We start from the raw sequence: 15553 nt of genomic DNA on the forward strand, positions 1-15553 counted from the left end.
GCCGAGATGTAAATTTTTATTCTAATTGCGAGATGAAATGGTCGTTTCTGAAAGGAACATTTGATATTTGGTATTTATAATTTTTGAACACGTGAAATAAAGTGAATCTTGTCAATTTTATCGTTAAAAGATGTGATGTAGTATGTTACATGCAGAAAATAAGAAAACGTATTTATCTTTGAGATAAATTTAAAAGAAACGAAATTAAGAAATGAAAATTGTTAAAAATTAAGACTATTTTTATAAAATGCATCTCTATGAAATGGACTTGTCAAATGAGTTCAAGTAGTGTCTCGGAAAAAAAGTAACTTTGCAAGTAGTCTTCGTCACAACCAATTTATGTAAAAAATTTTTATTTTATCAAAAATAACGCTCAAACTGTTACAATTTTTTTTGCTAATATAGAGAATATTCCGAAATTATTAAAATATTAAATATTATTATTTTTTAAAATATTAATATTTCATTAAATATTAAATATTATTATTTTTTAAAATATTAATATTTCATTAAATATTAAATATTATTATTTTTTAAAATATTAATATTTCATTAAATATTAAATATTATTATTTTTTAAAATATTAATATTTCATTAAATATTAAATATTATTATTTTTTAAAATATTAATATTTCATTAAATATTAAATATTATTATTTTTTAAAATATTAATATTTTATTAAATATTAAATATTATTATTTTTGCTAATTCAGAGAATATTCCGAAATTAAAAGTGTATGAACCAAAAGCGATACAAAAACAAACTAAACGAACGTCCAAACTACAGACGAATGACGTTGGTGCTAAAACGAGTATCTACTCGAGAGAAAAAAAAAAGAGAAAATTGTGAAGAATCTCGTGTGCAAGATACTACAGAAGAAATGCCGTGATTCACAAAGTTTCAAACGGCGTAAATATTAAAAATATTTTTCCAAATTTCCATTTTGTTTGGCAAGCGCTAAAAGGAAAGGAGGAAAGAACAATTTTGCCAAACAAACGTACTGATTTGAAAGTATCAAGGAAAAAGAACGTGGCAGGAAATATTTTAACACTCTCCCGATGGAAAAGGAAATTTTGAAAAAAAAAACCTTCGACTCTGCCACATGCTTTGCTTTCTTTCTCTCATCGAACGTTTCTACCTCGAAATCCACATTTCGCTGTTTGTCGAACAAACGAGAAAACGCGAGAAGAATACTCTGAATTATATCCGTGTTTCGTCGAGCGAAAAAAAAATGGGAGGACTAAGAAAAAAATAAATAAATAAATAAAAGAAGGAAAACAAACCCGAAACGATTTTTGCTCGCTGAATGGAAACAAAGTGGCGCGGGGGCAAAGCTGTGATTTAAAACTTTGATATCATTCGCGGGTAATCTATCAATCCCACGCGCGAAATAGCTGACAAAACGGGAAATCTCTCTATTACATCTTATCGCGAAATACCGCGCGCTGGCCAGAATTTCATCCAGTTTCCTTTTCCAATTTTTCCCTTCTTCTCTTTCCTCTTCAGCCGACTGTCGATTCGTTCGATCATACGATCGCATGAAAGTCCGCAACGCACGTCGAGAATTCTTTGTCCCAAAATTCCAACATTTTCTCAGTTTAAGTATATTTAAAGTACATATTTTTAAGTATGTTTTTTAAGTATATTTATAAATGTAATCCGGGCGAAACAAATGGCAACAATCTTATTAATTCTCAATCATTTTTATCCAATACCGACGAGTTCAAGGGAAAAAGAAAACGACGAATTGCTGTGTACGGTTCGGTCACTCGTTACGGTCCGCAATCAGTTGCCAGCGCAAGGGGTTAACTCGATCGGTACAAACTCCTTCTGTTTCCAGCGCAGTGTAAATAGCAACCGGAAATCGATGGAGGAAAAGTCGCGGGGAATATCGCCGTAACGTTCGAAATGTCGTAAATCGAATAAATTTTACAAGGAAATCATCAGCGGCCGTGTTTGAATCGAATTGAAATGTCTCGAATGAAACTCAGAAACTTGGACTTGACTCGTTCTTACGAGGACTAATTACTCGAAATTGGATTAGTTGGACTTTTTAATTTTTGAAACTATTGATTTTTGAAAAGAAAATTTCCATTTTCCTGTGAAACTGTTCGATTGTCCATCGCGTGAATAAACAAATTAGAAATGAGCATGTGAAAATAATGCGAGCGTAAAATATATAATATTATTCGACTTTGGATTCTGATATTTACTGAAAAATACTTTCAGATTTATCCGAAACGTTTCGTGCAGAGTGTTCTGTGCTGCAGGCTATAAATACCTACAGTATTTCCTGCTTTGAAACTCGATATAATTCAGTGTCGATAGATTCTCCGGTGCGTGTTTTGGATCCGAGAGAAGAACAGTGAACTGAAGGAGAATTTTTGCAACATTCCGTTCGCATCTATGAAATTTATACAGCGTGCGGTAAACAAATTTTGCACGAAAGCTATGCGTTGCATTTTTCCGTAATATTTAACTGTTTTTTTGACATTAAATTGAAAAGAGTCGAAACTTTTTAACCCTTAGGGTCGCACAATTTTGAAGAAAAAAAAAACTCTACCTGTGAAGAAAAAAAAAACTCTATAATATAATATAATATAATATAATATAATATAATATAATATAATATAATATAATTTTAACACAATAATATAAAAAAAGGGAAAACACGTTCGTTTCAATTATTAAACATAAAAAATTTAATTAAAGTCTTTCTTACAGAGTGCGGTATAAATAAACGAAATTCATTTGAAACGCATCTTTAGATGGGTGAAAAAAATATCCCGCCATGCGTCAACTGTCGCAAAAATGTGGGACAATATTAAACCTACCTAACCCCAGAGAATTAAAAAAAGTAAAAAGTAATTTCCACGCGAGGAGCGTTAATTGCTTTTCCGGTTCTTCAAGTCTCTCAATCATGGATCTCCCGGTGTAAAATCGTGCGTTTGCACGTAGAGGCATATATATGTACGTATATATTCGACGATAAAGCTTTCAACCCAATATGATATACTTCCGACACGGTGATCATGCTAATCGATTCCGGCGAAACACACACACACACACACACACAGAGAAACACACACGCCGGCAGAAGGAACAAACATTATCACATGACGCGACGGAATAAATTTCAATTACGAAATGATGAAGTTCCATTTACAAATTCAGCCGAAGAAGTAATGTGTGCGTAAGAGCACATGATTTTAATCACGTGGCCAGTTAAGTCTAACTGTAGTCACGCGCAACGGCGTAATAATTAACCCCTCGGCTCGGCTGGGTCAACGCGATGTCGTTCAACCAAGTACAAACATTCTCGTCTCTCGCTGGCACATGCTTGTAAATCGCGCGCATCTCGCGGCACGCATCGATTCCCTTATCACTCGTCGCCGTTATCAGCCGGCTCGTATATCGAACCCTTTTTTGTGCCGCATTTCCAACTAATGGAAACTCTCCTCGGACAATTTTTTATTCCCCCACTTCAATTTCTTTTTCTTCTTTTTATCTCCGAAGCTGCCGAAATTTCTGACTGTCAAATGTGTCACACTCTGCCCCGCGCATCAATCACTCGGTTTTCGTTGTTTCGTTCGATTGTCTCAACGACTCGTAATTGACAATATAGGGGGACCAACGATTTCGCGGAATCGGAAATTTCGGATTCTGCGAAGTGAGGATTGATGAGAACGTTTTTTGACGTTTGGTTCTGTAAAGACGTATACGGTGTCTATAAAGTCTCTTTGCAATTGCAAAAATTCATTACATAGGCAATTGATGAGACATCTTTGTCAGATTTGTTCCGTGTACTCGGTGGTTATCAAGGTTTTTATCACGTTGCATTCACAGGTAACCTGTTGATGAATAAGATACTGTTAAATGAATCCCTTACGAAATGGCTACTCCTCAAGAGAAGGCACAGTGCGTATCATGGTTTTAGATTCGGCGAAGTACTTCGGAACTAAGTATGCAAGAAATCCACCGTCACGTCCATCAGTTCGCGCATGGCGCGAGAAATTTATGAAGACAGGGACAGTGTTTTCGATAAAGGGAGGAGTGAACGATCAAGAAGATTTGAGGAAAACATGGATCGTGTAAGAAATCGAGTACAGTTTCTATGTGCTTCGTGCAATTAATGGTGCCCACATAGAGATATATTAAACGAGGAAAAAGAAACTTAAATATATTTGTCTTATTTTGTAATGATTTCCACTTCTCTCTCTCTTTATTTGCCTTTGTAACAAATTTTTGAAATTGTAAAGAGTCTTTACGGACACACTGTAGTTTCACTCGTCGAAGACGTTCTGATCGTGATAATCTGCGACAATGTCGCGTTTCGAACGCAAAACGTTCAGTCCTCTGAGATTCGCGAGGAATCCAGTCGCGGGAACGTCAATTGCAATTCCATCGAAAAGGTAAACAGTCTCTCTTTGCTTTTAAAATTAAGACGTTCTAGGTCTGTGAATCTTGAGTGAGAATCTTGAGTGAGCGCGAAAAAAGTAAACGAATAATTTAAACACTCGCTATCTAATAATTTAAATTATTGCCTGTATTACCTGATTTAAATTATCTGTCTTGACTCCAAGTTTCAACTTTATACATTATGCTCAAATTTCCCGATTTCCCGATTTCTTTTAACAAATATATCAAATAATTAAGTAATTTATTAATCTTTCACAATTGATCTACTTTATTAAAAAAATACAGAAATAATCGATGATTTTCGATAAAATTCTTTTTCTCTGTCACGTAAAACTGAACGTTTCATTATTATATTATTTAAAATTTTGTTACTTGCAGAACTGAACGTTTCATTATTATATTATTTAAAGTTTTGTTACTTGCAGAACTGAACGTTTCATTATTATATTATTTAAAATTTTGTTACTTGCAGAACTGAACGTTTCATTATTATATTATTTAAAGTTTTGTTACTTGCAGAACTGAACGTTTCATTATTATATTATTTAAAATTTTGTTACTTGCAGAACTGAACGTTTCATTATTATATTATTTAAAGTTTTGTTACTTGCAGAACTGAACGTTTCATTATTATATTATTTAAAATTTTGTTACTTGCAGCGAGAATAATATTCAATCGATTAAATTAAAGGACAGTTACAAGAGAACTTTGAACTGATTGTTCGTATTAAATTTTGTTCATTTGTAAATTTTAATCAAGAAGATACGAAAAGTTGTAGACATGAGAACAAAGTGCAAAATTTTTAATTTCATTAATATTTTCAATATTATGCTCTATATATACAAGCTATTTAAATATTATATATATATATTAATATAATATAAAAATTAATATTAAATATAAATATATTAAAATAATTAAATACAATGAAATTTTATTAAACATTAATTTTATATTTAATATTGACAATGAAACTATAATATTAGAAAATATGATTGAATATTTATTTAAAAATTTTATCAAATAAAAAATAATAACTTTATATATATATTAGTTATAAAAATAAAATTTAAGAAAAAAGCTAAAATTACTTTCAAATTTATATTTAATAGAATTGAATTAAAAAATAAAAGCAGAACAAAGTGTTGCAGGTCGTGTTGTCCACCACCACGTGAAAAGGAAAAGGAGGAGAAACTTTCGTCACTGTACCGTTCGCCGGATGTTGATGCAAATTCGTATTTCCATCAATGTAAATGTAAACGGAACCTAAGAGATTCGTTTCGAGAGATGTTGGAGAGGTTTTTGCGCTATTACGCGCTACTCTGCACTCGAATTTCCATAAACATCCGTCCAAACAGTCTAATTAATCGTCGTCACTTCCGTCCATTAACTTTTCCGGAGAAACTAGAGAAACTAAAAAAAAAAAAAAAGAAAAAAAAAATAGAAAGCAAAGACTCACCGCAGATTGGAGACGGCGACGGTGTAGCTGCCCTCGACGTTGACTAGGCCGATGTTCTGCAGTATGATCCCGGTGATTAACATACCGATTAGGGCAGGAAGGGTGGTCAAGGAGAACAGCCATCCGCCGAAATGCGCGGCTATGGTGAGGGCTGCCAGGCCGAAAAGCTGGCCGCCGGGGGCGGCATCGTCTCCTAGTATCGTGTACACGATGCCCCAGAGCAACAGACCCAACAGGAACAAGCACAATATCCGGGCGAATTTTCTGTAGCTCGGGCAAAATGGCTGGGGGCAGGCTCGCTTCCAACCGGGCGGCTCCCACGACGGCGTGTCGTCGCGGCCGTGGCATCGCGCGCAAAACAGGTACAACCACGAACTGAAACAGAAGAATTTTCGAATATTCGAGTTTTCCAGAAGAAGAAGAAAAAAAAGAAAAAAAGATTCAAGTCAAATCGCATTCATCTTTTTCAACTACGTTTGGTCGTGTCAAAATTTGATTACACAGGGTAGCTGAAGAAGAAACTGGAAGGTTTGAAAAATTCATAATTTGTTCGTTTTCATTTTTTTCCTTTCTTTTTTTTTTTTTTTTTTTTTTTTTTTTTTTTGTAAGTTACAGAGCATCCCTTGGAAATTAAAATGGCTATGCATGATTTCCAGCAACTTGAGTAAATGGAACAATGAAAAATTTTGAAAACATGTGCTTGTAAGAGTTGTTTTTGTTTTATATCTAGTTCATAGTTGTATAACTATATATTATATAGCTTATATAGTTATAATATTATATAAATTATAATACTATATATTATATGGTTTTACTATGTTACGATTTATTCTCATTAAAAATTGACACTTATTAATACTTTGATTCGATTAAAATAATTTACAATTAATTTACTATTAAATCCTCTTTCAAATATAATAAAATAAAATTATTTTTTATTTAAAATTAATTTATTTAATATAAAACATAAATATTTCAATATTAAAATTAATTATCTAAAAATTAAATTTTTTATAACTCATTTATTCTTAAATATACCATATTTCGATTTAAAATATTATTTTATAAAATTTCAGTCTATAATCAATTTTTATTTATAAATTTTAATAACAATACATAGATACAGTATTAAGTATTTCTTATCATGGATTATTAAATAATAAATTTCCCTAAAAAGATTGAAAGGCCGCCATGTTATTTTAATGATTCAACATTCAGTGTTTCAGTGACGTTTTCTCACTTTTTATTCATTTAGGGTATAGAAAGTGTAGTATTTATACATATAGAAGAGTATGTTCGCTTGAAAATTTCCAAAAGTCGATATCTCGAGAACAATTGCCTTTTCACACAAAACTTTCAAGTTTTCGAAAGTACAACTGTCATATTTACTTTTTATTTGTTAGGTGTCTTCAAAGTAGTCAATTTCCTTCAAATAAAAAACAAATTTCAAATAAAAAATATATTTTTACAAAAAATATATATTTTTTTACAGATTCTTTTTCTATGATAAAACAAGAGAAGAAACATTATTATAATTATAATTAAATGTTTAGGGTCACGTCCACCTTCTCGAGTTATTACTGACCTTGATAGGGTTTATGATAGGACAGATATGACTATAATAAATGATATAATCCCATAGCTTTCAAAAATTCGATGGAAACTAAATATACAAAATGCGTATCAGCAATTGAAATTTGGTGAAACGAATGCTGCGATACGTTTATCGATTTTTTTAAATCTTACGAAACTGTGATTGACGAAATCTACGACTGACAATGAGTGTCAACGTTACAGTTAACGCTAGAGTTATTATCGATACATATTATCGCTGTAATTTGATCGATAATTTGACTACACCTGTTTATTGTTATCAAAATCGAAGATATGTACTCTAAACGAGCATTTGTATTGTATTGCATAAATACTTGATTTTAGATATTTACATAGGGAAACCAATTTTAATCTATAAATGCAAATTATTCCATTGTACAGGTGAAAAAAAGGAGAGTTTCAGATTAGAAAGTAATTATTTCGATCATTTTTTACAATCTGCTGCAAGTAGATCTGTTATGGAACGTGCAGAGGTTACTTCAAGGTCACCCTCATTTTTTAAAATGGAAAGACACATTCAATCGATGTCACTTGTTTGGAAGATATTTTGATTTTAATTTTACATAATTACGATAATAGTGCCTCTGCCTTTTCTCGTCATTTGAAGACTTGAGATTAATTTTCTATTCAATTAATTAAAGTCAAGTAGAATATCTTTTAAATTAGTAACTATCCGACATAGTCAAATAATAGTCAAATATTTAATACTATTTAATAATAGTTTAACATAAATAGTTCAATATTTAATATTATTTAATAATAGTTTAACATAGTCTAATATATAATATTATTTAATAATAGTTTAACATAAATAGTCTAACATTTAATGTTATCTAATAATAGTTTAATATAAATAGTCCAAGATTTAATGTTATTTAATAATAGTGTAACATAAATAGTTTAATATTTAATATTATTCAACAATAGTTTAACATAAATAGTCTAGCATTTAATGTTATTTAATAATAGTTTAACAGGAAATAATCAACTGCATCAAAAACAGAAAATATATCAAGCGAAGATACATGTATAATCTCTATAGAAAAATTACTTAGACAAAATTGTAACTTCTTTGAAATTCATTTCCCATTCTGAGCTATTTTTTTCTACAGTTGTTTGATAGTTTTCATTTACAGATTTGATATTTTCATTAATTTTCATTTCCAGATTAAATTGAATAGAATAATTGTACCTGTGTGTATGAAATGAATATATACCTGTTAAACTGAACAGTTGTAGTCTACTGGCTGGCTAAAAATTTGGATATATGATCTGTTTATGGTCTTTGAATATTAATACACACTTTTAGTGATTATGAGACTGCAGGTTTTTATACACTTGTAGAAAATATAAAATACTCAAAGAACAGTGACTTTTACTATACTTGATAGTTGATAAAAATTAGTATATTACTGTAGATAGTGTAATAAGAACATACTTGATTCTATTTTTTTTTTTTTAAACATTTGTAGATTGTAGATCTTTTAACATCAGTAGACACTTCCAGTGACTTTAGTAATTTACAAGTGATTTACAACGTACAAGAGTAATTTACGTCCTTCATAAGAAATGTAACAGAAAATAATGAAAAATGTAAATAAAATATGCAACACACTTTCAAGTATAAAAGGCCGAAAAACTACTGGGATTGTACAATTTTGTATCTTTACAATTAACGCGGAAATGATATACGTGTAAAGTGACACTCAGTATCGATGTAACTTGCTCATCAACCAAGATGGTATATTAATTGCTGCACCGATGCAAGCCCTAATTAACGCCGATACGTCAATATTGGTACAGACAACTTTGCAACCTGCGCCGTGAAACTTCAGAGTCGATATCATGCATCACAGTATATGTGTCACTATATGAAAATCCCTCACGGAGTTCAGCAAGCCTAGTAAGAGAGTTGAAAACTATCTCGAGCATGTTATTCTTCACTTTAAATTCTTCAATTCAGTAAAAACTTTCAACAATCCGTGTGTAAACATGATTTTCATGCGGATTCATACTTTTACGAATATATAAAATTATTATCGACAATTGTTATTGAATTTAAATAATGAATATTGCAACGAGTATTACATTTTTGGTTTACTTGTACAATTTTTCTCATTATGTGCATGCATTCAGTGTGTATTTTCATAAACAGTTGAAAGTTTTCATAAATACATAAAAATTCACAGTGTGTTAAGGGAATTAATATTATAAAATATTTTATTTTATAATATTCTTATTTATATTATTATTTGTTATTTATTTTTATATTATTATACTATTTTATAATATTTTATTTTTTGTACTGCTCGATTGATTAATATCGTAAGTATGAATATTTTTGTACAACGGGTAACAAGAACTTCAAATGTGTTTTTCTCAAATCCATGTTTTTTAAACTGGCTGACGGGATATCTCACGTTTTAGTCGACTGATTGACTTGAAATTTAGAGAAGATCTTCTCCGAATGTACCTTTATCGCATGAACCACAGATTTCAAAGTCTGATGTTTTTTTCTATTTTTTTTTTTTTTACATCCTAAAAGACGAAAGGCACAAGGAAAATCGATATTTTAACTTCAGAATGCTGCCATTTTTTTAATTTTCGAAATTTCGCTGTTTCCATGGTTCACGCGATAGCCATGTTTATGCCAATTAAGATGAGTTTTGGTTTTTTAGTTTCAGCCATTCGAACCCGTTTTTAAACGCATGCTTAAGGCTGTACAATTTCTACAATTTTCATTAATATCGTTAAAAAAAAAAAAATTGTAAATATGAATAAATCTTTGTGCGAAATGGTTTCCTTAGAAAAAAATCCCAAAAACGTCGATTTTTTCAAGCCGGATTACCAGAATAGTTTTGATCAATTTTTCTTACTTTTTTTTTTTTTAATATCTTATAATGCTGTCAGATACATATATATGTGTGTATAATGACTATAGTCATAAATTATTGTTGATTGGTTTATCGCCTCGTACATTATATTAATTTTATTCATCTCAGAGTACGAAAATGTTTTTGATTGGACAATAGATGTTGAAAAACTTCAATATAATATTTATTCAAACGCTTGATGCATAAAATATCACCGTTCGATTTAATTCGCCAAGTAAGAATAAAAATAAGAATTGAATTATTGCAATCAGAGTCACAGATAAGCAATATAGAGGATAATTTCAGAATTTTATTTTGAAAGCAGCGTAATTCCATTTTTTGTGGATAAATTGAGGAAACGAGAGATCAACGTACATTATAATGTTTCCATTTATAAATGATGAAACATTTGTTTTAATCAAGTGAAATTTCGCTGCTAAATGAGGCTGCATAATCGACACAAACGCAGACATTTGAATATCTCGAAACAAAAGAGAATGAATCCACTACGCCATTTTCAAAATAAATGGCCCGTTATTATACTACGAGACGAACAATACGAAAAGTTTTGAAGCTACCTGTCTCACTTTATCTCAATTGTCAATATCAATGTTGATATTTGATTACATGGAAAATATCGTGTTCTTTTAAAGAGTTACACATGTTGATTTAAGTGCATTAAGATTTTAACTCATTCTAAACTCATTGTACATATGTATATTGAAATCGCGATTAGTATTTTACTGCAAGTTACTTAAATATTGGTTTAAACATTATTTTCTATTTCTAATTTTTTGGATTGATTTTGATTAATTAATTTTGTTTGAAAATTCACACTGTGCGCCTTTGATTAACGTGGAACATGAAATGGTAAATTGTGAATTGCTCTATTCATAATCGTGAACAAGTTAAAGAGGAATTTTTATTATTTACAACATGCAACAATATTGTTCAATTGAAGGAAGAGGAAAGCAACTAATTTTCAAAGCAAACTTTAGTTTTCACAGAATTTGATTTTAACATTTTAAAACTATCAACGACCAAAGTCTAAAATTTACATCAAGGATGTTAAAGTAACAAAATCATGAATCCTTGTGATAAGATAATAATAAAGAATAAAAACTTTTATTTAAAATAATTACAAATGTAAAAATTTGAACTCATAAAATTAAAAATTGATCACTTTGGTAATTCTAGTTAAAAATATCAAAAGAATAGCGACTTGTGAAATTACAAACGACAAGTTCAATCACCAACAGTCGACACAACTTTGCATTTTCAAATAATTATTTCTTACGTGACAAGGATTTTTATTTCTATTTCTCATCTATCAATGAGATCAGTCGTTCGTGTTAGTATTGGACAAAATGATAAGGAATTTCATTCACCATTATTGAATAAACATTCCATCGAACAAGTATTTATTTGAGTAAGGTTCGTTTAATGTATACATCAGATAAAAATTTCAAGTGATTCTCAAGTTGTAATTTATTTAATTATATCATGTTATACTTGCATAAAAAGAGACGATCAAGTTTTAATAATAAAAGTAATTTTTTCAACTCTATTCTGCAATTCTCTTCTTTAATGTTTAAAACTTTGTTTAAAAAATTAATTACGACAAAAGTAACAATTTGTAAAATTGTAAAATTTTGCAATCATTGAGCAATTACTACGAATAATAAATTATTATATTTATTATATTTATTATAATTATTATGTTTATTATATTTTTTATATTTATTATAATTATTATGTTTATTATATTTGTTACATTTATGATAATTATTATGTTTATTATATTTATTATAATTATAATAAATAATAAATAATTATTGTCCACGAAAATAAATACATTCGAACAACTATTTCTGATCGAACATTTGTTCGAATAACGACCAACTCTGATTTTGTATCAACTCTTCTGAAACGTGGCGAGCAAAAAGCTCATCGTGAATTCAGAAAGCATTAACGAAGATGCATACCTTGCAAAGTGCACGCGAACAGACGATATAGGAAACTTGCAATTAGTATAGAGCTTGATTCAATCTCATTAGACTTTATGATCTTATCAAGGCGATTGGAAATAACAGGCTCTGTGACCGACTGTTACATCACGATCTACGCTTCCTAGATCCGTTACAATTCCCTCGATTAGAATCGCCTGCTTCGAATAGTTTTCATTCATTGTCTCTGCGTCGATCGCAGAAGGATGTCACTTTGAGAGAACTCGAATTGTCTAAATAATTAAATGCAAGTACGCGCGTCAATTTGATCGATGATGTGCGTTTAATTCTTCACTTTTCCATTTGTCGATTGATAATCACTTCTTATTTGTCGCTTTCAGCGATATCTCGTGATGTTTCACGATTAAAAGATTCATCGATCTATCCAGGATGTTGATTCATTAATTGTAATTTAATATTATTACAATGTTATTTATATATCATTGTAATATATTAATTATTAAATTAATTATAATTAATTTTCAAACTTTTAAATCTTTCAGCAGTCGAAAAAATAGCTTTCACAAAATTGGCAAAAATATCAGAAGAAAATGGTAACGCGAAAATTGGATACTGTTGAGATTCTTCTACTTAATTTTAAGAACGACAACTCGATGACTGGCTGACGATTACATTATTAACAGAGAAAAGGATCGAAACTGACAAGCTTCCGTTTTCGTTTCGTAAAAAAAGAAATTCTGCTCAAACTTGTATATTTTTGAAGAAATATCATTGAACAGATATTTTAGAATCTGAAAGTGATGAAAGTTCCATGGAGACGAGCATTTGTTGAGGATGAAGTTTCATTTAAGAATATAGTATCGTATCGGTTATACGTTTATTTAACGAAAAATATAGAAAAATTAATAATATAGACAATGCATGAAGAATAATATCTAAGTAACACGTCTTTAGAACTTGAATGAATTAAAATATATAAAAATTAATTAATATTAATATAAAATAAATTAATTAGTTAAATATATATATATATATATATTTCTATAATATGAAATATATATTATAGAAATATATTTCTATATATATATATATTTTTTATAATAAAACGTACAAACGTACATCTACTGTTACATTATTATACTATTCAATTTCTGCTGTTATCGTGTTTAATTCAATTTTTCGAGCAAAATATTTTCCAGATTTATAGGACTCGTATATATCATCGTTCGATATAAACTCTAGTGTCAGAAAGACACGTTCAACGCTAGTTTGCGTGGCAGAGACGCCAACGTTTGCAAAGCTGCAACAGTTTGTCCTTTTTCTAACAATCTGACAAATTACTTTCTGGAAGAATCATTTTATTTTTTTACTGTCGTCAACGATTCCCAAAATATTTCAAACAAAAGTGTTTAGGATTTCAAATCACAAACTGTAATAATTATTCAACATTTGCCACAATTTTCGAAAACTTTATGATACACTGACGAGCAAAATTTTTGTTACAAAAACATTTCGCAAGTTTGAAGCTCTCTCTCTCTCTTTTCCATCCGTCCGATTAGACTGAAACATTTCTCAAAAATGTCGCACGATCCAGTTCGAAAAGTTTTTCGATTACTGTACAACCTGTGTAGAAGATACACTGAGCATTCTCACCGTTCCAACTCCTCCGAGTACTCGATCTTGTCCCTGATGGAGCTGGTCAAGCTGTACGCGGACTTCTTCCGCCCGTTGATCCTGCCGTTCTCGAGATCGAACTTGTGCTGCGTTATATTCTCCACGCTGCCGCTGTAGTTGCTGCCCCCGTGCTGCAGTATCGATTTGCCACGGCCATGATCGGAATTATGCTCCGAGCTGGCGCTTATGCGCCGATGATGATCAAAGTTGGGATTATCCATGCCGACGATTTGATCGCTAATGGAAACACGCCTCTTGGCTAATTCCTCGGTCGACCTGTTCGTTTTCCCGCTCATGTCGATTTCCATATCTCGAAGGAAGCCTCGGCTCGAGATCGCGTCCACCCGGAAATCGGAAATTCAAAAAAAAAGAGCACGAGTCAACGTTTCAATCTCGACCGATTCGAATCGGCGATTGACTTTTCTCTTCGGCTACGCGAGCTCGAACCGACTCGCGATGTTTCGTAGGTTCGTCGCGACGAAAGCAACGCGAATCCATGTACAAAAAAACAAAAAAAAAAAAAAAAAAAAACTTGTCGACGACGATCGAAATTGCCACGAAGCTGTCGGCGATGAAGCGCGCGAGTCCCGATCGGCTTTCCTCGATTGACTGCTAATGGACTCGGCGACGGTTCGCGATTACAGCTCGACGTGCGCGTCTCTCCCTGTCGATCGTCGTGACAGTACGTGGAGTCGCGTGACGATGACTCCGAGAAAGTCCAAACACGACGATCGCCGATCGTTGATTAACGATCACGCCGGCTGATAGGGAAGCCGGCTGATCGTTGACAGAGTCGCGTGACTCTTTGTTTTCTCAGAAGGGGGGAGGGAGGGGGGGAGAAGAGGGGTGGGGGCGAAGGAGGAGGAGGAGGAGGAATTCCTCGCCGACGATATTTTCGACTTTTAGACACCTTGACCCGCTTCACCACGCTCCGACGCGCCACAGAGCTTTGTTCACCTCGTTAGAACCGAGATTCAACGTATGTTCCAAAGATCGTCCGCGCGCGCGATAGTAACTCCAACACCAACTGTCCTCTGGACCATCGTTCCAACAACGACACACTTTTCTGTTTCTTTTTTTTTTCTCTCTCTCTCTCGAGAAACACTGAACCTCTTATCCAGGAAGAAAATTCCGCCGCGCTGCGTGGAACGGCGGAGCGAATGCTGTGAAACGAGCGCGACTAACTAGCGACTAAACGTAAAGTTACGTACGCGCCGCTACACGGTTATGTTTATGCGAATGGTGGGGCTGGTAAAAAGTACTGGAACACGGGCAAGGAGGGACAACGTAACGGGCCGGCGGGAATAATAATTGTTGCCGCGTTGCACAGGATGGGCACAGCTGGACACCTCATTGACAGTCTATTCGGGCCTAACCCAACTGACCTGCCTCTGATCGTGCCCCTGTGCACGATCGTAACCGATCGTCAGCGCGCGTTCCACACACACGCGCGCGCGCGTTGTTCCTCCGATTTAGCAAGATCCGCGAGAATCGCGGAGGAACGGCCTCGGCATGCGAGAACAGGCCGGCAATTACACGTTT

General features: G+C 32.4%; 1 protein-coding gene across 1 annotated transcript; it reads right to left on the minus strand.

Moving 5' to 3' along the window:
- Positions 1-5833: 5833 nt before the first annotated feature.
- On the minus strand, positions 5834-15185 carry LOC122535225. Its single transcript, XM_043666581.1, has 2 exons — positions 13991-15185; positions 5834-6258 (listed from the first exon to the last, which is right to left on the minus strand). Exons 1-2 carry the CDS (start codon positions 14317-14319, stop codon positions 5880-5882), a joined length of 708 nt encoding a protein of 235 aa, XP_043522516.1. The 5' UTR covers positions 14320-15185; the 3' UTR covers positions 5834-5879.
- Between the last annotated feature and the right edge of the window lie 368 nt (positions 15186-15553).

This window comes from Frieseomelitta varia, unplaced genomic scaffold (genome assembly GCF_011392965.1).
Source record: "Frieseomelitta varia isolate USP_RPSP 00005682 unplaced genomic scaffold, Fvar_1.2 scaffold_683, whole genome shotgun sequence".
NCBI classification, from domain to species: Eukaryota; Metazoa; Arthropoda; class Insecta; order Hymenoptera; family Apidae; genus Frieseomelitta; species Frieseomelitta varia.